We start from the raw sequence: 25534 nt of genomic DNA, 5'->3' as shown, positions 1-25534 counted from the left end.
AACAGTAAATATATAGTAACAATCCTCCAAATATTAATTATGTTTTCAACGTAATTCCACGACAAATTCCTTAGTCAAACATTAGCTAATATGTTTATGTCATCTTGAGTTTACTTTGAGTTAATAATTCTTACTATCGATTTCTTATTCTTAAAATATCAGTCTCTCTTTCAAGGATTCATGAGAAATTAAAAAAACTTCTTCGTCCCCGGACATATTCCCGAATATCCGCGAATCGTTCGCCGATTATCGCGGGACCTTCGGGCGAGTTGTAAAGCGCGGAGGAACTCAAAACGACGAGTTTGTTTTTCCGCACAACGCGAATCCAGATGGCCGCGAGTTTTATTTCAGCGACACCCAGCCGCTTATTCGTGTCATTTCGCGTCTATTTCTGTCTAACGGAAGTTTAGGCAGAATCTGAGAATATATACCTTGCCTGTATATCGAAAAATTGCTCTAACGGTCGGTCTTCATTCGGAAATTTTCAATAAACGAAGAAAATTTTCTAAAAAAGAAAAAAAAGTCTCACGAATCAATAACATGCGATTAGTAACATATAAGAATATCTTGTATCATTCTCTGATATGAATATAATATTCAATAATAAAAAAAATTAGACGTTGACATATCGGCAAATATTTCCAACGAAACAGCTTCTTACAATCTCCGTTGTGACACGGAAACATAAACGTTCTACAAAATTTCCTAATTTTCGCTGAGATATCTCTCTTTTGTTTCTAATCCAATCGACTCGTCTAACTTTCGCTTTTCAATACACTTCATGCTCCCATAAAATGCTTTCCCATAAAATTCAAATATATTACCAATCTATGTGTCATCTGTATTAAAAAATAGGGTTTTTCGCTTCCGAAGATTTTATTGAAAGTGCGATGGAAAGTTCGCTGCAACGTCGAGGGGGAGTCGCTCGATTCTCGCGCAGACACGGGCCTGCTATTACATAATATGGAGATATCTGATTTTTATTTCGGGGCCTGCAATCGTGCGCGTAATCATCGGGCGCGAGCCTGTAATTTTTCCTTGGGTGTGTTGCGTCGGGAGGCTCGGAGTTGCCGTATCGCGCGTCACTCAACCGTGCGCGATTCGCGCTTTGAAGGCTACGACGGGTGTCGAGCTTGAAGACTCTCAATTGCGGATCGTCGATCATCGATATCGATCATTGATCTCGCACTAACGATCGCGCCTCGCGAGAGTTTCTCCGGCCTATAAAAACAGACGTGATCGCGCGATGCTCGATAACTCTCCCGCGAGTTTGGCGTCGCTATTCACGGCGTTCGAAATTTAAAAGCCGAGCCTTTAAGAAGCTCAAGGCTCTCATCTCACTTTTTACGATAAACATCGAACTTATTTTCTCGTCGAGATTACGTATTGCTTGCAATTGTCACGCCGTGAGAACTGCTGCCCGACTTTAATCGCGGTAATTTCATTGAAAGGGAATTTGTATTTATTAGAGAATAAATATTTAAATATAGTAATTAAAAATAAGTAAAATAAGTATTTAAATATAAAATATATGGAGCCATATTATATATTGAAAAACACGTTACATTCTTTTAGGAAATTCATTATAAATCGTACAAATTTCTTGATCTAAACGTTTTTAAAAATTATAAAAAAATCCGTAATACTTCCTTAAATATTTTTCAAATCTACAATTATCATAGTACAATGGTAAATTTACCATTAAAATCCGTAATTATTTTTAATATTAACGTGGAAAATAATTAATGTCTACCAACTTAAAACGCAGAATGTAAAAATGAATTATTTCCTACACAACGATTAAAGCATCACGGGATGGATAATGTAAAGGTTAAACGAAAACAAAAACTATTTCTATATAATTCTATAAAAGAAAATTATATATATCAATTTCTAGAATGCTCGAGGCGCGCATTTTTCATTTTTCAAGAATCAAATATTTAAAGAACTTTCTCACCGCGTCCATTTCAAATTATCGCAGCCGCGAAAAGGGACTCCGGACCGTTCGTCGTCTATTAATACCGGCATGTATTTCAATCGATCGAAATAAAAATCGGCGTGCGATACGCGCGTGCGTGGACGCGTGCGATTTGCGTGGGTGCGTGGGTGCACCACGGGCCCAAATAGACGACGGAAGGAAGAAAGGCGGCGCCGTGTCGCGCCCGCAGGCGCGTGCGCGCCTCGATGTTGGCGTCGCGACGCCTTCTTGAATGAAACACCGACAGTCAGTCGCATCGAGACGTCCACCCTCGCATCGCATTATCACTTTCCCGGGGGTACCAGTCCAAGGGGACTTGTTCGAAGGGGGGCTGCGTCTTCGAGATCCGTCACGGGCGCGAGATCAGAAATCGAAAAAAATCAGATTCATTTGAGACTTTAATTTACATTCAGGCTTGTATATTTGATTTATATTTTAAATTTTCCGTAAAAAAAAAAAAAAGAAAGAAAGAGGATTGAACTGCCAGACTTTGCAATTGGAATCTTATTATCTCGATTTTTAATTAAAAATTTCGTCGTAGATATGCAAAATTAACTTCTGCGAATCCACTCTTATTCTCGTTTTTATTTACTCAAATCTTTTCCTTGCATCTTCATTTTTTATATCCTTTACTCGTTATTCTCGGGTTTATTTCATTTGTTTAAATTTCTCACTCCCCTTTCTCGAGATGGAATCAGAAATTATTGCATGGAAACGCTTTTCGCCGTATATCGTTCCGAAATCATCCGATAGGAGAACAAGATAGTTCATGTCATACGTGCCTCGTAATACTATAAATTTAAAAGAAAAAAGGAAAAGATATGAAAGAAGAAAAGAGAATCCGAAGAAGAAAAAAAATGTAAAAAGATAAGGTGATTATCACGAACAAAAGAGAGGAAAAGAGACGAAGGAGAAGATCAGGACGAAATCACATCGTCTTCAATGATTCTTGTCGTAATGGAAAAGAGAAACACCTTTCTTTGATCTAGAAATCTTACGGCTGCAAACTTGGTTATAAAATTTGTTTTTACACAGAGATTGCAAATCTCTTAATTTTATTTTAATATACATATAACTTCTTAAAATGGATAATTACTATATCCCAATCAATGATGAGAATAATCTTTGATTTTCAAGAAAGTTAACGAGAAAGAATGAAAACAAATCTATACTTAATAAGAGTTTCAAAAAAAGATGCAATGGATGCTTCTTCAAGGTAATATCTTGATTGCATCTATTCGATCTTTAGAAACATGAAATTTAATGTTTCGAAAAAAAATGTTGGATAAATGTTGGATGGTATATGTCATCATTACATCGAAAGTGCGCTACAAACTGTGCTAGAAAATTACATGTGGAAAAGTTCCCGTTGCAAAATTTCAAATATCTTTCATGAAGTTGAATCATGTAAGTAATTTCTGTATCACGTACTGATAAAATTGCAGACATGATAGATATCTATAAAATTAATAAAACTATATTTTTTAAAAGTTGCATTCAAATCAAAATTTAATTTTGATAATTAATATCAACATTATTATAAAAAATTATCATAAAAAATATTTAGATGTTAATATTTCCATGATATTGTTTTATTTTGCGATTTCAACTTTTTATATTATCTGCATTGCTTTTTATATATTCATGTCATGTTAAAAAACAGAGATCAACTATCGTCTTATATTCAATGTTAATGTAAGTAAAAGTGCTCTGTTTTATAGACTACTTTAGTCTAATTTATTTGAAAACTATTTAGTAAGAAATATTAATTAATAATCCGATTAAATAAAATAAAAAAGAAATTATAACGGAGATGTAAAGAAGGAGAAAATTTTTCGTGTAACATTTATACGTATAATTATGAAGTTACGCATGTGTAATTATCAAATTATAACATTTACAATATGATACAGACGGTATACAGTAGATGTATGTTTATTTATATAACTACTAAATTATAATATTCACGGTGATAGATAATTATAACATTCACGTGTTATTTATAGCTAATTCACGGTTTTCTCTCATCGTAAGACAATCTTATTGAATTGCATGCAGAAGCGTATTCGTTAACCATATGTCAAACAATCTTTGGGACGACATGAAATAATAAGAGCGTAAAACTCGTAATAGGATTTAACGTAGATTTGGGGAAGTGCCAGGAAAATATTCCACATGTTACTAAACTTTATTCGCGTTATATTTACAGACCGGCTAAGTTGCATACTTTCGTGGTCGAGAGAGCTTGACGAGATGATATTTTAATAACATTTGGCAATTTAATAACCACGCAGAAATACTGTTACTGACGAATGAATTGAACATTAAAAATGACAATAGCCTAAAATAAATGTATGATAACAATAGCCTAAAATAAATATATCTAATAAAGATAATAAATAAATACAAAAAAAAAAGAAAATAAAAAAGAATCTCAACAATATAATATACAATTTCATTAAATTTGTCTCATTATTTTATCACTAATTAATCTAATAAGATATTTTGGTTATCTTTATCGCAAAATTTTTGGAAAATGAAATATATATATATATATATATATATATATTTGTTTTTGTATTTTCGCTTTCTCTCTTGTGACAGATAACAAATAATCAGTACAACTGCAATAAAAATATGATCGAGGAAAATTAAATCGTATCGTCCCCATTATCTCGTACTTGTACGCTTGCTACGTACTCGTATTACTCAGTGAATTCTTATTGCTTAATTTCTTATAATACATCCCCAGTTTCGTCAGCACTCAGCCGCAATGACGTTGCGTTCGCGAATTAATTCGCATTCTGATTCGCAGCGCTTGTACGGCTGACGAGAGCGCACCGCGACGAGCGTATTAAATGTTGAGATGTATTCACATGGATATGAGTATCCGTTACGTAAGAGGGGTCTTAATATAGCGAAACACTCGCTGGATCTTAGCCACACGGATTTCGCACGCGGATATTCGAATAGCACGCCGCGCGGGTGGAGATGGAAAACGGAAATTTTATCGTTACTCCCGATTTCAGATCGCGCATTGGATCCGACATGCACGCCGAGAGACGAGGATACGGGCGAGAATAGACATTAGACTCTCGGGGCTTTATTCCCATCCGCTCGGTAATCCAATCCGGCGAGAGAAAGAAAAGAGCGCGGAAACGGAGCTCCTTTCGCGAAAATGCGCCCGCTGTTTACATTACATTAATTGTAGATTTCTATTCCCGGAGGCGATCCTGAAAATTAATTTGCTCGCGAGATTTAGCAAAAAAGTAAGAATAAATTTGCTCTCAAAGTTTATACAGTAAGGATTACTTTATTCTCGACATTTATAAACAAAGACGCGTGTATTCTTTCGAGTGTAAATAAGCACGCTCTTTTTAATACTTTTCCAGAAATTAATTCTTTTTATTTTTAAAAAATAAGACATTACTTTTTAATCTGACGTTGACTATGACTATCGCGAAACTCGGAACTGGAATGCGAGGCGTTAAAATGACAACAATTAGCGTTGATGCGCGACGACGAGGAGGTCCGTGTAAAATATCTTTCGCGCGATCCTGCAGCGATCCTCCGACACGCGATCCGTCACACGATCATTTCGCGTCATTTACTAAACAAACAGACTGACAGACGCCTCTTCCTACTCGTATATTTTTGACCCGCTCGTATGTGCCAAGATCTCGTGTCGACTTGATTGAGTCGTCGAAATCACGCCAGGCATCACTGCCGATTAGTACGCGTACAAGATAGTCAAGACGCAACAGGTATATCATTGTTCAAGAGACGTCGAGAGATGTTATGTCATTCCGACAGATTCCACATGTATCCTATTTACAATGGTCATTCTTAAATTAACGAAGAGTAATCCGTTCCAAAGTACGCGACGTTAAAGTTTACGCGTTAGTGATCATTGAAAGAGACGTTTTGCGTTGCTTATTATTTTTCTTATGTTAAACTATGGTCTCTCAAATGTAATGTGTAATGTAATGTAATCGCTTGCTCGAACCAGAAATCAGATTTAATTTCCAAAATTTGTATTACCATTATTTTTCCGGGAACTGTGATCTCTCAAGTACAAGATGTAATCATTTGTCAAACAAAAAAATCTGATTTAATTTTCAAAATTCCATAACATTGAAAATTTTAGATATAAAATTATTTTGCTGTGACAGCAACAAAAAATTCGAGACATAAATTTAGTCCTAAAATAAATTTTTTAATAAATGTTATGACAAAATTCCAATGAAAAAAAACCACGTAGAATTGCAACACTTATATTTGAAGCTTTAAGCTCATCAAGGGTAGCAATGTAGCGGAAAAAGTAAAGATAATAAATCTAATGAGCAAGCAAGATTTTTCAGACATAGTGGGAAGAAACAGGGAACAAGGAATGTTCCGAGAGATCGGATAATAAAACGGCAAATCAGTGATGAAACACGAATAATCCCGGAAAATTTGCTATGACACGAGCAGTGTCTGAAGTGTTGGCCGAGGGTGTGTCTTTTTCCGCTTTGCTGCCGCTGAAATGGAGTTCGCCAGCAAAGGGGAACAGGCCGATCCTCCCGCACGAGCAAATAATCTTCGGCAATGGCAGATCAGCAGCAGCCGTGCGACACGAAAGAATCTCGCCCGACACTACGGTAAGTTAATCCCGTCTAACAGGACGCAATAAAAAAAAAATCTACGGGAATAGCCGCAACATCTTTATTTATATGATGACAGTCTTATACTTTCTATGAAAATAACGCCTACCGGCGAAGAGACGCGGATCTGTGGAAATTGATCAGCCTATGGGAATTTTTTTTCAAGCTTATATTTAAAAAATCATAACTCAAATTGAAAGTTCTGTATTAAAAAAGATTCGAGAAATAAAAATAAATTTAAAAATTTACAATAGCTTTAGTACTTACTTCTTTATTTGAAAATTTATTTTTATCTTTCTATCGTTCTATTAGCTTGTATGATCGATACAATTGTTATGTGATAAAGGAATCTAAGATCAGCATGTCCCTGTATTCTGTAAGAATTCCATTCGGATTTATATATTTATTTTTATATATTTTCGACGGCTATTCGTCCTCCTCGCGCGCTTTTATTACGTCATAAAACTCTATCGCGGGAAGTTCCTGGAATGTGCAATTATTATTGCGACGACCGTTGGCTGGCAGCCGGGTAATATTGATTTCCAACCTGTCGTAAACGTTGTGCCAGTTAATTAATGAATACGAGCGTTGGCATACCGTCGAACGTAACATCGATTTTCGACGTATGTCGTATCTGTCGTCGAGAATGTCGACTTCGTCGAATGATACACTACCGACGAGTCGTTCAGTTTAAAGTCAACGACCGACGAGAACGGAACGATGTACCGAAAATAATAGATGAGGGATGAATGTTTCCACCCGCTTACTCTTGGCAAATTAATGTCGGTCAATTTATTCTTCTCGCGTGATTTAGCCTGAAAAATCGTATTTGTCGAAGATTATAGCCTGTAAGAAATCACGAAACGGAAGTGAAATAATTAAGGTATTTCTTTATGTAATGTATGGTTTTATCTGGTGAATTATAATTTGTTATGATTTGTATCGCGTAAGGCGTACAAAAACATACGTCATACTTTCGAAGCGACGTAATAATTATTGCTTCAGCCAACTGCAAGGAGAACATTGCGTGTATAGAATAATCCAATAAATTGAATTTCAAAACTCATAACAAGATTTAAAAATAAGTCAATCGTGAAAATTAAAAAAGAATAAATATAATATTTTGTTTCATCACTAATTTAGACTTTGCATTTTTCAAAAAATTCTTGCTTACGATTGCATAAATGTTATTCAAGATCTGTATCTTTGATTGAGAAAATTATTTTTATGCTATTGGGCAAGATTATTAATGTAAACACAATCAAAAAGCCATTGGAAAGTATTTAATATAAAATAATTAATATAAATTGCTTTAAAGTATCTATTGTTAAATAATTTATAAAAAATTTAGAGCGTCTAGACCATTTAAGAAATTGTAGAGAGGAACTTAAAAAATTAAAATGCAATACCCGCATCCTATAATTGATTTTCAGCTCTTTTCATCTCTTAAAAATATAATTTCATTTTCCATTTTTTTAAAAAGTATTAAATTATATAGTGTTGATTGCAAAATAATATTCATAATGGCTGCTAAAAAATGCGATGTGATTCACAAATGCGTTTAATGCGAGTCACAGAATGTCAAATCCTAAATGTTACGTCCGGTGCATAAATAGGTCGTCCGTTATAATTCGTAGCGACTATTTTCCTAAGAAATATTTTCCTGACAATGGATATTTTTAATCGACGCGCAGCAAATCATCTCCGTACGCTGTTTATGATCCTTCACTTTGCTATTGCACTTAATGTGATTTACGAATGCTAAACGTTTTGTTCGGTACTTCATCTCGCGAGACGCACAATTGCTCGTAAAAACATTAATTTGGCAATGCTACTCTACAGCCACTATGATCATCAAACACACCCGTTGAAGCAATTGCTTGACAGTTAAATTAGTCTTTTATATATCATATCTCGCTGGAGCGTTGTAAAAAATTACATTATCTCAGCATAATAACAAAGCATTATTAATATTTTATAACGATTTATTACAAATGTACATTATCTAATTGCTAAATAGAGCAACAATAAATTTTACGAAAATAAAATATTGTTAATTAAAGTACGTAATAAATTATATAACAAACTATTATTATTTACGATCATATTTACGATCATATTATTTTTTATTTAGCCTCTTAATTTTTTTATATTTAGAAACTCAAGAACAAGACTTATACGAGCGTAGTCTGAAAAATTTTGAGCCTTAACATGAAGATGACGTTACTCGTCAAAACCATTCTAGTACTACAATAATATAATATGCTTTGAAAGACTTTTGTGAAAATTTTAGCCACTTTGGACGCTCAGTTGTTGTTTGACAGTCGTTTGTGTCAGTCGATGTCAGTGTTTTTGTAAAAATGGAAAAAATCGAATATCGTGCCGTGATTAAATTCTTACATTTGAAAGGCAATACGCCTGCGCAAATTAAAATCGAGTTGGACGCTGTTTACGGGGACTCTGTCCCATCATTTGCCACCGTAAAAAGATGGGCTGAATTTAAATGTGGTCGTACCAGCTTGGCTGATGATGAGCGTTCGGGACGGCCAAAAACTGCGACCACCGCTGATAACATTGAAAATGTTCACCAAATGATACTGGACGACCGTCGAATCAAGGTTAGAAAGATAACAGAGGCATATCGAAAGAAGAGCGTTTATATATTCAGTCATATATTGACTGAAGAATTGGATATGCACAAGCTATCTGCGCGTTGGGTGCCGCGCTTGCTCACTTTGGACCAAAAACGAATTCGAATGAACACTTCCTGTTGGAGTGGTTCAAGCGAAACGAGTCAGATTTTTTGCGTCGATTCATAAATGTAGATAAAACTTGGATCCATCACTACACTCCAGAGACAAAAGAACAGTCAAAACAATGGACTGCAAAGAGTGAACCTGCTCCGAAAAAGGTGAAGACAGTTCCATCAGCTGGGAAGGTAATGGCGACTGTTTTTTAGTCACGGAATTGTGTGTATCGACTATCTTGAAAAAGGTAAAACAATAACGGGAGCGTATTACGCATCATTACTTGATAAGTTGAAGGCAGAAATTGCCGAAAAAAACGGCCGCATTTGAAGAAGAAGAAAGTGCTGTTCCATCAAGATAACGGACCTGCTCACACTTCGCCATGGCCAAAATTCACGAACTGCACTTCGAATTGGTTGATCACCCACCGTATTCACCAGATCTGGCCCCCAGCGACTTTTCCTGTTTTCTAAACTTAAAGTTTCTTGGAGGACAGAGATTTTCATCGAACGAGGAGGTCATCGCATACGTAAACGCCTATTTTGCGGAGTAAGACGCCAATTACTATTTGGAGGGGTTAAAGAGATTAGAGTATCGATGGGAAAAGTGTATCGACTTAAAAGGAGATTATGTTGAAAAATAAAACTATATTTGACCGAAAAAATACTTGTTTCTATGTTAGGCTCAAAACTTTTCAGACTACCCTCGTATTTTCCAACTCTTATTCCTCCTATTTGAACGCGGTAAGATCGCACCTCACGATTGAAAAAAATTGGGAAGAATGCGCGTTTGCTTTCTATATCTCCTATTCCCAATAAACCAACTGCAATCCTCCATCTATCTTTTTATCCAACAAGACACATCGTTGGGAAACATTGTTAGCGCTCGCTGGTGTATAGAGCCGCGATCAATTAGGAATTCGCGCAAAGCGACGAGTGTGTCGGAACGAGCACGTTTTCTGCGCGCGGCGCCTTTCAGCTAAATATTTCACGCGGCGAAACGACAAAGTGCCATGAATTTACGCGATAGTGTTGAAATTTCAGACGAGAGTTAAATATTATAGTCGAACGTATGGCAAGACGAGTCGCGCGAGTCTATCTAAATTCTAAAAGTGATACAAGATCTCATCTGTCACACGTGATGCGCTCGCGAGATGCGAATATTTTATAAATATCAAACCGATGCGAAGCCCTTGTTTTCTTATGTAAATGCAATATCATAAACAAGTTAGTGGCACACCTAACATTTTACAAAAAAAAAAAAAAATTTTTCAGAATAATTTGTATTGGATTGGAAAAAATCAAATCAAATCAAAACTCTTTGCAACATTCAACAGAATCTTTCTCTGTATTTTAACGTATATTTTTATGAAAATATAAAATAATAATATTTGCAAAAGACCTAAGACAGTTACATATACGATGATAATCTACTATAATCTAACCAAATAAAAGATATGGTCCACAATATGCAAATAAGATGCACTTCGCGCAGTTTATCTCGCGCGTCTGCATTTCATAACTACCTTGGGCGTTACGCGCCCGTTAGGCACGTTCAGTTATTCAAAATGACAAGTCGTGTATGAGGTAAAAATAGAACTTATTTAAGTACATATCATTGTTTCTAGGTTATATAGTAAGATATTTTCGACGATATATCACGTCCAGAGTCCACAAAACAGCGTTCTTCCTCGGGACATCTTCTTCCTCTCGGATCGAGACGCTGTAACGAAGCACAACATTTCTCGTCGCCGTCGTCGTCGTCGTCGTCGTCGTCGTCGTCGTCGTCGTCGTCGTCGTCGTCGTCGTCGTCGTCGTCGTCGTCGTCGCCGCGATACCAACGGCAAGTCCCGAGGAAAATAGCGAGCGAGCAAGTAAGGAAACGCGGTAGATCTTGCCGTCGGGTCAACCGACTGTTACTTAGTGTTGCTTAGGATTATTTCCGTCATCGTTTCTCTCGCGCCGTCGCGCCTGCCGCCCCCGCTTTCTGTCAACGTTTGTATGCGCGTGCCAGCGCGTTTCTCATAAATATCGTCCGGATTGTGAACCTTTTGGTCATGGCGACGTCATGGCGACACGGGCGGCAGGACGAAACTGGAAACTGTCGCTTCCAAAAGTTCCGCTTCCAGTTTTCATCGTCGCAGAAACGCGGAAACGAACTCTACTTCCGAATGGAATCGCGGCGATTGGCGACGAAGCTGACTATTTTTTTGTATTCTTACGACGTATCGAGATTCTACTGAGACTGCTAATTAACTGACTGAAATTATATTAGTATCAATCAAGTAACGTTTTTCTGCGTTGACAAGTTTAAAAGTTTGCAGGTTTTCTAATTTTTATACATTGTTTCGCAATTTATTTTATTAAAATATTAATATATTTTATTTGTTCCCTTAAAATTTTATTAAGATATAGATAAAACATTAGATGTTTAGAGGATAATTGTAAGGCAACGCAAACACATACTTATAATTTTAAAATTATAAGATTAAAGATTATAAATTTTGTATAATATTGTCATAGTTCTCTTCCTCCCTCTCTGCTCTCTCTGTATCGCAATATAGAAAACGCAATAAAATCTAAGGGATTAATCTTTCCGCGAGTCAGCGATTAAATATTCCGAAAAATCGCTTATGTAAAAAATTTCATGACAAAACGGCAACGAAATAGATTCTTTGCCCGCTATTTTCAGCCGCGATCGAATTCATATTCGATCATACAGGGCAAAGTGATTGATTTGTAGAGGGGGAGAGAGTACGTTGCCACGTTGAGAATATTAGAAATTGACATCTGTGCGAGTTGCAACCGCAGCTGCAATTACATCGGGCAAAGGCGCGTCGTGATTGCGGGCGCAGTTTGCGGGCGCGGAAGGCGAACGCCACGAGGCGGAATCGTGCGTACGTGTCCGGGTAATTATAGTTCGCCCGATGGGAAAATTATGAAAGAGCGAGAGAGCGCGAGGTCATTCACGCCACGCTCGCGACATTTATCTGGATAATCCTAAATCCGATGTCACATCCTGCTGCATCCGGTCGCGGCCGTACCCCCGATTCTCTAATTAGCTCGTTATATCCGTGGAGGCCGGTTGTGTCAAAACATAGACCTATCGTCTCCTCCACCTTCGCGATACGTCCAAATACAATTTCGGCGATTCCAGATTTCGCTTAGATACCGCGTGTACGTTTAATTTAAACATCATTTTCAGTTATAATTTTTTTCATAAATTTCTTTTACAAAGATTTTATATCATAATCTCATAATCGATAGAAATTTAAAAATTATATTCAAAATACGTATATTTTTATAGATAAATGTAAGATATTTTAATTTTTTATATTAGAGTACGTATGAAATTTGTTTAGCGACTCTTGAAAAAACAAGACATGTGCAATCGCTTCTTTGTACGCTATATCCTCTTATTTTTTTTACTAAAACTTCTACTAAAACAGCACATAATACCAGCACATAATACGTATTTTGAGATATCTAAAAGGATTAATTGTAAGCATAATTTGTTTAAAGAACCTAATTCGTTTTCTTATACAAATTGTATTGTATTCTTTCTTCTATCATTATATTTTCTTAATCATTATATTTTCTTAAATGTATTATTCAAAAGAACAGATACCGAAGAATAATTAAGAGATACCGTCAGAGAAACTATGGATTTAAACTTTCAATAACTACTTCAACAACATAATTATATATATATATATAAAACACATAAATACGTGCGCATAATAAACTTTTGACCATCGATTTTTTTTGTCGCACGAGAAAAAGAATTGCGGAAAAATCTGGATACATCTGTGGCGAGAAATAATCATGACGGTCTGCAAGAGAAAAGGTAGTGCGTGTGCGAGCCATAAAGATCGTCTGAACAGTAACTGCGGAAAATATAAATTTACCGTAAGAGTAACGCGCGCGTGGCGTTCCGCGCCGACGGTCGGGTGACCGCTTCCTGGCCGGTGCAACGGATATGCGTAGATGCAACGTGCATCTATCCCGTGACACAGCGAAACTTCGGAAATTTCGTCGCGCGTTAAAGTGGACGAGATTTTGGCCCGTCGCCAGGGCTCATTTCTAAACCGATTAAACGGCTAAATTCTCGAAGCACCGCATCGACCTTATTTTTTTCCGCCGCGCCGCTGTAATTTCCAGCATGATTATTATATTTTCATTTTCAGTTTAAATAAAATTATAAGAAAGCGTTATATAGCGTTTACGATGTAGAGTCTATTGCATGTATGTACAAATTTTCTTTTCTAAAATTTTTATCATTCTTTATTCAAATATGAAAGAGAATTTAAGTTAAAAGTTTGAAAAATTATTTCTTATCCCAACGAAGACTGATTGTAGATTAATTATTTGTGAAGAGTACAAGCTTTCTGATATTTTAATGAAAAAGGTGAAGAAAAAGTGAATTATATTTTTACAGCTTCGTGCATGTAGATTTTGAATGTATGATTAAAATCTCTGAGCTATCTAAAATTTTTAAACTTCCCTTTTCGTTCCAGGATTTTTTATAAAGAACCATTAAATCTTTTCTTTCCTCTCAAGAAAGATATTAAATAGAAAGGATATCTCATAGTATTTTTATTTCTAACGGGAAAACCTTTTCTAATATTTATTTTCTCCTGTTTTAATATTTTTCACAACTGTAAAATTTTACTCGCGTCGAATATGAAATCAAATGCTCAATTTAAACGCGCGCAAAATCAAATGAAATCTTAATGTTTCCCCGTTTCCCCATAGAGACAAAAGAGGATAAATATCTTGGCGAATACCTAAGTGTTTCAATTCGCCTCGATGGTACCGTCTGTCTACGAACGACATGTATTGGAAACAATTCCGGATGGAACGCGCGCTTTCAACGATAAATAAAGGCGGCCAGCCGTTTCCTCTCGCTCCATGTTCTCCAGCAGCGGGAATTCGTAAATGTTTCAGCCGTATGCTAAAATAAAGCTGGGCCGAGGGAATGCGTCAGCACGAAGCTAAGCTCACCCACTGAATCATGAAATTTTAGCGAGATCGATTTATCTTAATTTCAATCTTAATCTCAATAATGCCAGATTACTCAATTCTCTCACTCGCTCTCCCTCTCCCTTCTTTGGATAATTCAAGATTAAGATTCGACAATGAGACGAAAATATCCTTCGTTTAAAATTTTCTTGTAATAACATACATATGTGCATATTAATATTTTAATCGCAGGTCTCAAAAGTTATTTATTGAGCTTTAAAGACAATTTATCATGATGTGAGTTGAATATAAAATTTGTAGAATTTCATTAAGTTTATTCGGACGGAAAATTCTTAAAGTTTTTTTTAAAGAATAATTCTAATTTATCGTTGAATTATACTTTATTCAATTATTCATAAATAACTCATTAATTCTATCAACTCCAATTACTCATAACGGTTAACAAAAAAAAAACAACGAAAGAAATTAAAAATATTATTATAAATGTTATTCGTTTTTCTTTATCAACTATAAAAAATAATAGAAATGAAAGCTGAATATATGTGTTAATATCTCTAAAGAGGATTTAAGTGCTTATAAAAAAAAACATTTTTTGCAACGAAAATTATCTTTAGTTCAATGACATAACTGCTAATTATACTATACTAGCCTCGAGCAGGGAGGGCAATATTTCAAAATTTTTTCATTTCCGGTTATAATGTCGGGTAAATATTCAGAAGAAGGTTAATGATCATAATATTTTACAAGCAGAATATATTTCTCTAAAACAAAGTAAAAAACAGATTCCAGAGAGTAAATTAAATTTAGATGATAAAAGTTACTCTATTAATTATGTTCCATTTTAATAAGTATTGCAGAAATATCTGATTCGTATATCGACTTCTTCTTTTTTCCAATAATTTTTGTAGAATGATTATTAAATTCTTTCCTTTTTCAAATTTTCTAAAAATATTGAAAAGAAATTCATATATTACTTTTTTTTTTATTTTTAAATTATTTATTTTAAAAAAGAATAGAAAATTAAATTAATATTTGTAGTTTGTAATTTGTTAGCAAGAAAATTAATTTAATTTAATAGTATATATATATTTATGCAATAATTATCAAATTAAAATTATTTTTTTTAATAAACTATGTAACTCAAAACTAAAAACTAGGCTTACTCTAAAAATGGCAGACAGGATTCAAATTTTTAAGAAATTTTTTACTAAATCTGCACTACATATGCACCTGCACTACTATATATTTTTTCGCAGTGCGAATCTATTGTGCCTGTTTAAAAAAAAAATTCTAAAGACTTTTGAAAATTTTATTATTTAATAGCCAAAAATAATTATCGTACATAAATGAAATATTATCCATACTGTATTAAAAAAATCTCAAACTATTTTGCAAATCTCGGTCGTATCAACTTACACTGTTATTACAACAATCGATTTGGACAGATGTTACCTGATTACTGTTCTCGCGCCGACAAGAAAAAAAAAACAATAACAAAGAGTCTCACAAAAGCCTCTCCGAATTCCGAAGATTCCCGCGTGGCGCGCGAGAGACAACGGCGAGAGAGTTCCGCAGCGAGTGAAACGAGTGGCGCCCCCTGGAGCGCCTCCTTCCGGTAGTCACGAATAGTCATCGCCGTAATTCTTTGCTGATCCCGCGCAGTAGCGGTGTTTATTTACGTTCGCCATTGCGACGTCAGTCGAAGCGATTGATCGTGGATTGATTCACGCGCGCCCGAGATACGGAGACGCGATCGTACCCTTCGCGAGTCTGTGAGATCTCGCCAGTCGAGAATCGTGAACGAGGGAGAGAGCTCGAGGAAACGAGGACCAGGATTGTTGGAAACGACTGGAAACGACGAGAAGTGGAATCGTACGTTGTCTGCGTCGTACGTCGAGTACGATCTGTCACGTACGCGCGCCATCGTCATCATCGCCGTCGTCGTCGCGTTGTTGTCGCGCGGTTGCATCGTGTGTCGTCATCGTCGCCGAGGCCGCGGGGCTCTAACCTAGCCGAGGCTCCCGTCCGCCGTTTCCCCGCCGCATCTCCGCCTGTCCCCGCCGGACCACGCAGCCATCGCGCGCGCACGGCGCGCCCGTCGGCCCGATGCTACACCGCCCGCGCTGACGGCAGGATTGACATCGAGTATGGGCGACGAGGACGACGTGCTGCCGGCGCGTCTACAGAGGCTCGAGATCGACCGTCGTTCGACAAGTTGTCCACAGTAAGCGTCGTTCCGCCGTTCGTTCTTCTATCTCAAGATGCGACAATGAGATGTCAGCGTGTTGCCGCTAAAGGGACGCGCTTCCCCCGAGGTCGAGCGTGTAGCCGCGCGTGATCCTTGATGAATCCTTGCAAGCATGAAAACAAGCACCGCATTGACGTGCGTTTCATTTGTAAAACTCCTCGGCGTACTGTGAGCCGAAGAGACTCGAAGATTCTGGAAAGCATCTATAGTTTCCCATTCGGTAGTTGTCGCAATCTAATCACAATTTTATAACGTGATGATTTTATAATAGATCGTAGATCAGTCACATTTCTTTCTATAGAGCAATAGCGATATTATTTCTTAGTGACAAAATTTGTATGGAGATATTTAAGGAAATTGAACACCTCAAATAAAATGAGAGTGAATAGAGTACACAAAAATTTGCCAATTTCTTTTTAATTTTAGAATGAGAGCGATGCGCTTCTTTAATAGCAAAAGATTTGTATTTAAATAGATTTAAATTGCTAAGGAAATTAACTTTTAAGTAGAATGTAAAAAATGCAAATCCGTTGATTAAATTTCTTTGGATGTGAGCAACAACGATATTCTTTAATGACAAATTTACATCTAAAAAAGTGTTAAGAAAATTGAATTCCCCCCCTTTATACAAAAAATAGAAGCAGATTTAGTACATAAAATTTCATCCATGAAATAAATTGCTAATATTAGAGTGACAGTGATATTATTCTTTATTAGTAACAAGGACTATTTGAGTAGATATAGTTAAGGAAAATGAACACTTTTTTAGATAAAATAGAAATGAATAGTACGCAAAAATAATTTATATTTGTTACATTTCTTTTTAATATTAGAACGAGAGCAATGTTATACTTCAAGCAATAAAATTTATATCTCAATAAATTTAAATTATTAAGGAAATTAATTAGAATATTAAATAGAATGAACATAGGAATGAACATAGGACAAAAAAATTTGTCAAAAATTTTTCTTTTTATTAAAGCAATAATAATACATTCTTATATACTAATGATAAGATTGTATCTGGATAGATATCATTAGAGAAATCAAATTCTTTATACAGATTAGAAACATATGATAATTATGATAATTTGTTAAACAAATTTCTTTCTAATAACATTAGAACGATAGTGATACTATTTTTTTATATCTAATATCTCCAATATCTATACTTGGACATTGTATTTAAAGAAATTAATCGAAAGTTTTTTAGATGGCATAGGGATACTTAAATATTACTTATGAATCGATTTTAATTTTCCAAAAATTTAAAGATATTATGATAAAGTTGATAAAGCTAACTCGAAGAATTATCTGGGATTTAAGTGATATCGCAATGTGATGTACGGTAGTCTGAAGCTTGTCAATGAATACACGATATTGACTAGGTAAAGTCACAGATGTTTTGGTTATAAAAAGCTAACTAAATATAAGTTGTGATAGGGAACGAGCCAATATCGATGAATGTCACAACAAAGTGATGAATTGTGATTTATCAGTCATCAATGCATCTAACTGTCCAGTTTCTTTCTCAATCATCTACAATTCCCATTGGCTAATCGATCTATCGAAATGCCTCGGGACTATGTATTTTTCGTAATCGCGGTCAAGGTCGGCTAGTAATGACATATATTTACAATCCACGTGTTTCGTCGTCCGTTAAAAATCATCGATTGCGCGATCGGTTTCTCGATGCCTAACAAAGTTGGACCGAGTCAAATTCGGCACGATTCCATGGGAGAAATATTTGGATGCTCTATTTTTAAACCTGTAAACACCGTGATTCCTAAGTAACAACCTAGTCGATAGTCTTAGGAGAGATAAATCGATGAAGGAGAGCACATTGGCAAATTATGAAATATGAGTCTTTTAGAAGGCTGAGAGAATGAAATGTTTATGCGAACGATGATCAAAACGATTGGATAAAAACTTGTATGTCCTCACAAAGTTTGTCGTGAAACAGTTAAGAAATCGAATATTGCTTGTAATATAAAAATTCCAATTTCCTAATTTGTTTTGTTACATAAAATATTTATGTCTTTGTATACATCATAAATGTATTAAGAAACAAAAATCGTTTGGAATGTAAAGATCACAGATGCAACATTTTCGCGAATTTGATATTTGCATTTTCGTAATATAATTATTTTCTAACAAAGTTTTTTATTCTTTCAGCATCGCAATGGCAGACAAATCGAAGACGATGAATTTATTCAGGATATTCGACGAGAATTCCAACAGCAGCTGCTTATTTCGAAGGAGATCCATGCCTAACAAACCTACTATGTTCCCAGTCAACCCGAGAGGTATCAAGAGTACAACGAATTTCAAGCCGTCTAAGAACGAGAGAACGGTCGAGAAGACCAGGAGAAGCACCATCCTCAGGGATGCCATTCTAAAGTTAAGCGCTCCGGGGACTAGCGGTCGTAGTGATAACACAGTGGATACGCTGTTCAAGGACACATGTAAGCTCAGTATTTCCAGTAAAAATTCCAAACTAATCGACCACCATTCAGTCATGAAGGATTTCAAGGCGCTGAAAATCAGTAAAGACAATAGACAAGTCAAGGACGACGCTAGCATTCAGGATGACGACTGCGAGGCCACCGGCAGTTTCCATCGTGCTCGTAGCAACACGATGCCGAACTTGAAGAGAGGACCCGGACCCGGGGGCGGAGAACAGCGGACGACAACGGGCAGCAACGGACAATCGGATGCCAGTGGCGGCTCGCCTGGCCAGCAACAACAGTCAAGTTCACCGAACACCTGTTCGGTCCAGGCGCGAATATCGCCGCCCTCGTCGAGCGACGTGACAATCGGCGAACTCGCCGGTTACTTCGAGGAGTTCGTTCATATTCCAAAGAAGATGTCGCATATGGCGGAGATGATGTACACTTAATGATTGTAAAGTACCTTTCTATTACCGCATACACTGGATACAGACTTTCTTTCCACGGTCCTCCGAGGCTGTTGTACACTTTATTGCCTACGTACAATATTATATCTCCTTGTTTACGCCTTTAATTTAGTTTCCTAAATTATTTTTTAACGTACTAATAACAGACATACCAGTAAAGAAAAAAAAAACAAAAAGAATCACTCTCGCTACAATTGTGTATAGTCTTGAAATTATTGAACTATTCTATATAAATGTTTGGAAAAGTGCAACGAGATATTGATATATCTTCTGCAATGTTTCTTTCTCTCTTTTTTCGCCTATCATTTGCGCTGATATTTATTTTTTTTTTTTTTTTTTTTTTTTTTTTTTTTTTTTTTTTAGTGTATAAAGGGAAAAATGGAATATTATATTATCTGTATTTAAAAAAAAAAAACTTTTGTATTACGAGAGAAGAATTGGTTTTAGAATAAATCATATGAATTGAAATAGTATGAATTGAAATATATGCACCTATATAATTGTTAAACACTTTTATTCTGAGGCACGTGTATTCTTTGCACGTACCTTCTTTTGCATTAATTTAATCAGCAGTTTCCGTCCTGATCAAACAAAGAAACGCACGGCGTCAATAAAAATACCACATTAATATGATACATAATATATTTATCTGCATAGGCTTACGACAATTAATATAATAACACAAAGTAATCGTTAAGTTACTTAATGATAATAAGCTTTGGTATATAAACAATGACAACAGTGTATTGATCGTCGTTTTCGCTTTAGGTACAATACGAATGAAAACGCACGTTGACGCGCGGTGATGTGTGAAGAAAACTCGAACGAAAGAAAGCCGGGCGTACGAGAAAATATCTTTCGCTATTCGGTGTGCGCATCATGTGAGACGACACTGTTCTGCAAAATGATTACATCATAATCGCGGATAATCGTCCATCCTCCTTTGGTGGCACGGTGCTCTCGTGGTCGTCGCGAAATGACAAATGTCGATCTTTGTATCAAAACGCGTGAAGGAGAGAAAGATAGAGAAAGAGATCTGTCCCTATATCACAGATTTACCAAAAATTTCATTTGAACGACGGCCACGAACGGATGTGCGTGATTACCGAGGGAGGCGTCGCGAGGTTCATGATTAATTGAGAGTATAATTTTCATTAAGTACAATCTGCATAAATCGCTGATCTCGCCCTTTATTAGGTCACCATATAATTTAAACGTCATTATTTGCAAATGAAGGATGCGGGAACGATACGTCCGATACGAGGTGTTTCCCAAGAAATTCCGAGACGCACGATCACGTTTATTATCAATCGCACGCATGAGAATAATACGTAATTAATTATAAATTACGGTGCCAGAGATTTGAAAAGAATGCTCATCTTGCGAGTTAATGAAATTTACGCTATTTAGATTTCTTTCTTTCACAATTTATGAACAACATTAAAATATTCATGGTATGCTCGATTGATCAAAACGTATGTAAATGTGTGTGTGCGATTGACAAAGAATACAATACATTGTACTATCGGATTTCGGGGAAAAAAAAGAAAACCTATTTCATTTAGAAATTTTGTGAATAGTCGGACGTAGAATTCCCGATAACACATGGGCTTTATTTAAACAATATCAGTCTCTATATCCAGTGGAAAAAGGCCACGATGCCTTTACCATAATAATTTGTAAATTACATGGTCCAAATGTGATCCGAATGAAACAGTCTACGCGAATATATATATATCATATAACGCGAACGCCTCGGGTCGCTTTCCTTTCAACATAAATATCCGAGAAACATCTAAAATATATTTGAAAGATGCTTTAATTCTTCGATTATCGAGTAAGCACCTTTCAAAGATGCTTACGATGTCACTGGGATGTTTCTAATGTCTAGATTGTTTCTGTTGAGTTCTCTTTAGTTCAAACTCGATTTTTCTTTTTTAATCTACGAGCTACGGCAGCGATCATGATCATCTTCATCATCATTAGCGAAATTTCCAAGTGATCGTTTATCATGAGAAAACAAGTATATCATCGGTATAAAATGCTCATAGAAAAAATGTACTGGACGTAATACACCTACTCTCTAACGCTACGTAAACGTGAACGCCTTTTCACGCGCACTCTTCCATGCGATGTCGTTATAATTTTATCGGAAATATGTATCGTGTAAACATCGCGACGAGGATCTCTCTTACAGATTCTAGGATCTTCATGAAATAAGGACTGCTGCAATATCGCGCAAAATCTATCCAAATAATAATATTAGAAAATATACGAGATGTCATAAAGATACGTTTAAAAAAAAGAAATTAAGACTTCCAGATATTTATTATCTGGATAGCTTTAATCAATATTTTACAAATTATTATAATTCATTCATAAATAAAAAATGTCTTATTCGATGTCTTTTTGACATTTGAGATGGATTTGCATCGTTAAATTTCTTTTTTCATATCATAATTATACTTTACTTTTAGAGATAGATTAATCGTTTAGACAATCATCATTAGTCATTTAATTTTTAAATGAAATATCTAGTGCTTGAGATAATTTCTTTTTCTGTTGCGTTCTAACAACAGAAAATATATGAGACTCGTATTGCGGCAATGTTTTAACTTATCGCACAAAAATCGGAATACATATGGGTTATTATTGCTCATAAATTAGTCCTTCGTTTAGTCGCAGTAAAATACACATGAAAAGAGGATCACGCTGACACGGATGTAACAATTTTCTACGCTCGCATGCGCGCAACGCACTCACATTTTGTTTTCACTTTAATCACTAATATCTATCGTATCGTAATGGCTCATCGCGTTTATCGTGACACAGTAAAATGTATACATTCAAGATCGATCGCACCCACAGTCTTGCTTACTGACTCTGGTTAATTCCTTAGCTCCAGCTCCTCCAGCTCTTACAGAAAGAACTGAGGAAAAACAATTTAATTAAAACAAATCGCAACCTCGATATACAAAATGTTATACAATATCTTTGGTCATCTCACTGCAATTACTGATTAAATGTTGCTTTTTATATTGTTATTTCAGCTATAATGTAAAAAAAAAAAAATTAATTGTCACTATAAACCGATTGTGATACAATCAATGCAGTTTGTCTAACTCAGATTACATTAACAATTTACTGAAATTTCAGACTGAATAATTCCAGTTAATTATTCGCTGTTCTTTTTTAAAAATATACTTTTCTATAGATATACCCAATTTGTTCACAGTAAAAATTGAAGAGCATAAAGATAACAATATCAATTAAGATTTTTAAATTAAGTTTTGTACGTCCATCCATCGAGAAATTTCTTAATAATAAGGTGCTCAATGTAGTAAAACAGTATCTTTTTGCTACAATATTAATTAACGATCTATTTTATATACTTTTTCATCTTCGTTTCGCGAAGAATCATCAGATTAATTAAAATTAAAAAGTAATTTAGACAAAAGCAGGAGCTGGCTTTAATCGACGTCGGTGCAATCGACCCAATCTCGGGTCTCGCGCGCATAAAATGCCTCACGGGAACAATGGCGATGACGTTGTATCCTAGGAAATCCGAGACAATTCGCAAGAATATCTTTTCTGCGAAGAGAGCAAAGTCGTCGATCCGCCGACGAGGCTGACACGCTTATCGTCTAAATAATTCCTATTCTAATCCGTCGTTTGTATTTCCTTTCTTTCTTCATCAAGTAGAAAATTTACAATTCTTCAGACACTTTTGTACGAGTAACATCGATGACTTAAGTTTATCCGAAACTGCATTTCCGATTTATCCCGACGTGAAGCCCGCCGTGTCGGCTTACATCGCAGACACGGGCTGTGGGATATTCCTTTTCTTCTCAAAACGCTCTCACGCATTCGCATTTATCCGGATATTTAGTAACTTTCTCGCTTCTCTCTCTCTCGTCTATCCTAACTTCTATACTCTTCTTCTTTTTCCTCTCTTCAACAAGACCAAATGGTATTTCGCGAGAGCATTGTAATTCAACGACACTGAGTACAGTGAGTGTCGAATTAAAAACAACAAAAATTTGTGCGAGGTATTCGCTGCGTTTTCGCGGGATGCTTAAATCAGGACATACCATCCATGCGCATTTGTGAAACAATGCGTGGGAATGTCGACAATATTAAAATGCATCGGTTTGCTGCGTAAAAAACTTATAAAAAAGAAAAGATCAATAGAAATCTGATATAATCGTAAATACAATCGGATCTGTTTTTGGCAGACACGTTTGGCTGTGTGCACATTCGAGAGTTTTCGTCATCGAGGATCGCTCTCGCCGAGTTAAGTTAATAAAGTTACTGCCGAGAGCCATTCTTACGAGTAAAACTGTCGACTGAACACCGGAGACTTTTCTCGAAGTAAAGTGAACGAATGCATTTCATTCGCGTGTGTTTTACAATCGAAATGAAATTAACGCGTAGCAGCAATAAACGGGTAAACGCACATGTAAACTCGTACACATGATTCTCCCTAACATTTAGAAGGAATAAATCATCGCGCGTTAAATATCGTCTCGAAAATAAGCTTCACGCGGCTTGTGCGCAGTAACCGTTCGATACGAGTAATTCTCCTCTCGAGTGCCTCTCGACGGACAAATTACACGCGAGAAATCCATATAGACATCCTTTACATCTAATTTTATATTCAGCCCTCGCTTGAAAAAACACGCGTTTATGATAGCGTTTCTTCGCAGTACGTACGAAAAACTTGCCCCTACGTATCTAAAAACTGGACTTTAGGAAAATTCGGATGTTACCGTGATCCGAGATCAATAAAATGTAAATACAACATGCTATTGCGTGACAAGTCACGCAAGCAATTCACAATACGCGCAACACGCACATACACGCATACATCCTTCTTCGTTTTCTCCCTTTTTCACTCTGTTTATATATCTCGTAATCGTACGCTAACATACTAATATACGATTATGTTGTATAATCTATAATTCCGAATTTTATCCCCAAACTCATACGTCACGTTACTCTCTAATACCGTGACTTGTGTCTAAGTTTACCGACATTGCTAGTGTCTTTATTGTGATTGCTCACCGTTGAAAGTACGAAAACGCGCTTAAACAGTCGCGAATTTTTGTGGGCAGATAAAAAAAAAACGAATCGCCGATCCTAAGATCGCGACCGTTTCTCGTTTCTCAATTCTAAATATTACAATTAACGCCTGATTGGTCATTAAGATTAGAATCTCGTCAATTTATTCCTGCAAAGGATACTTACAAAAAACACCATGGCACACTCGACTTCCAATCCGTTTAACTTCCATTCATTTTTTAGTGTTTAACACTAAGGATACATAAGGACACATAAGGGAGAGATGAGAAGAGAGACGAGGTGGAATTTTCGGCAGCATTTGACAGTGATAGTTCAACAAGTTCGCGGCACTGTTTCTCGAGAAAATTGGTCGCCAAAATCTGTAGAAAAATTTCGCAGTCGAAAAAGATGCCACTCGCGACAACGATGCAAGATGTCGCGAGGACGTATGTGTTTTCCCACTAAAAGTCTTTTCTCTCTATGAGAACGACGCACCCAGTCCGCGAAAGTTCCGATGAGGAGGAGGGAGGGGCTGCATGATACATGCTAAATAATTTACTTAGCAGTAAATACCATAAAATTCCATGGCACAATTGATGTGGGCTGGGTGAAAGTGACCGTGCGGCGGCAGATGATTTTGCATATATTGATGGGCTGTATATCAGTCCGTTGGCGGTTCGAGATACGGTATTTCGCTAGTGACGTTGAACGACTCGAAGTAATGATTCAGGAACTCGAATGTGGGTCGTTTCTCAGGGCTAGCATCCCAACATTGTAGCATCAATCGATAAATACTGTCGGGCAGCGGGTGATTCAACGGTTTCGGCATACGATAACCTTTGTCCACTTGCTCGATCACTTCACGGCCGTGCATGCCTGAAAGAAAAAATTATGTACAAATTATAAAATATCTCTAAATGGACTGAGAATATATATATATATATATATATATATATAT

The 25534-nt window shown here is 36.2% G+C and overlaps 2 protein-coding genes and 1 long non-coding RNA gene across 8 annotated transcripts in view; 2 read left to right on the top strand and 1 right to left on the bottom strand.

Moving 5' to 3' along the window:
* The first annotated feature begins 891 nt into the window (after positions 1 to 891).
* Positions 892 to 13055, top strand: LOC148936616 (uncharacterized). Of its 2 annotated transcripts, none has more exons than XR_016139401.1 (2): positions 892 to 6618; positions 10996 to 13055. It is a non-coding gene; the product is annotated as an uncharacterized LOC148936616 (long non-coding RNA). The 2 variants fall into 2 exon arrangements; XR_016139402.1 differs by lacking the exon at positions 10996 to 13055 and adding an exon at positions 6701 to 6872.
* Positions 13056 to 15964: 2909 nt separating this feature from the next.
* LOC105433913 (uncharacterized) lies at positions 15965 to 19983 on the top strand. Of its 2 annotated transcripts, none has more exons than XM_011649404.3 (2): positions 15965 to 16574; positions 18774 to 19983. In XM_011649404.3, the coding sequence occupies exons 1-2, from the start codon at positions 16498 to 16500 to the stop codon at positions 19495 to 19497; spliced, it is 801 nt and encodes a 266-aa protein (XP_011647706.1). In that variant the 5' UTR covers positions 15965 to 16497; the 3' UTR covers positions 19498 to 19983. The 2 variants fall into 2 exon arrangements, with proteins under 2 accessions (XP_011647706.1, XP_011647707.1); XM_011649405.3 differs by having other exon boundaries at positions 15966 to 16818.
* A 156-nt stretch (positions 19984 to 20139) lies between these two features.
* Positions 20140 to 25534, bottom strand: part of Src64B (Tyrosine-protein kinase Src64B) — a 41957-nt gene continuing 36562 nt past the window's right edge. For all 4 annotated transcript variants that reach the window (XM_089077542.1, XM_089077541.1, XM_089077543.1 and 1 more), the window contains one exon: positions 20140 to 25452. In XM_089077542.1, coding sequence (XP_088933668.1) covers positions 25238 to 25452 — 215 coding nt within the window. In that variant the 3' untranslated portion in view covers positions 20140 to 25237. The remainder of the gene's footprint in view (positions 25453 to 25534) is intronic.

The sequence above is a fragment of the Pogonomyrmex barbatus genome, unplaced genomic scaffold (genome assembly GCF_055798465.1).
Source record: "Pogonomyrmex barbatus isolate J1 unplaced genomic scaffold, ASM5579846v1 scaffold2, whole genome shotgun sequence".
In the NCBI taxonomy this organism is placed as follows: Eukaryota; Metazoa; Arthropoda; class Insecta; order Hymenoptera; family Formicidae; genus Pogonomyrmex; species Pogonomyrmex barbatus.
Note: the sequence above shows the minus strand (reverse complement) of the source record. Positions and strands in the feature narration are given on the sequence as shown.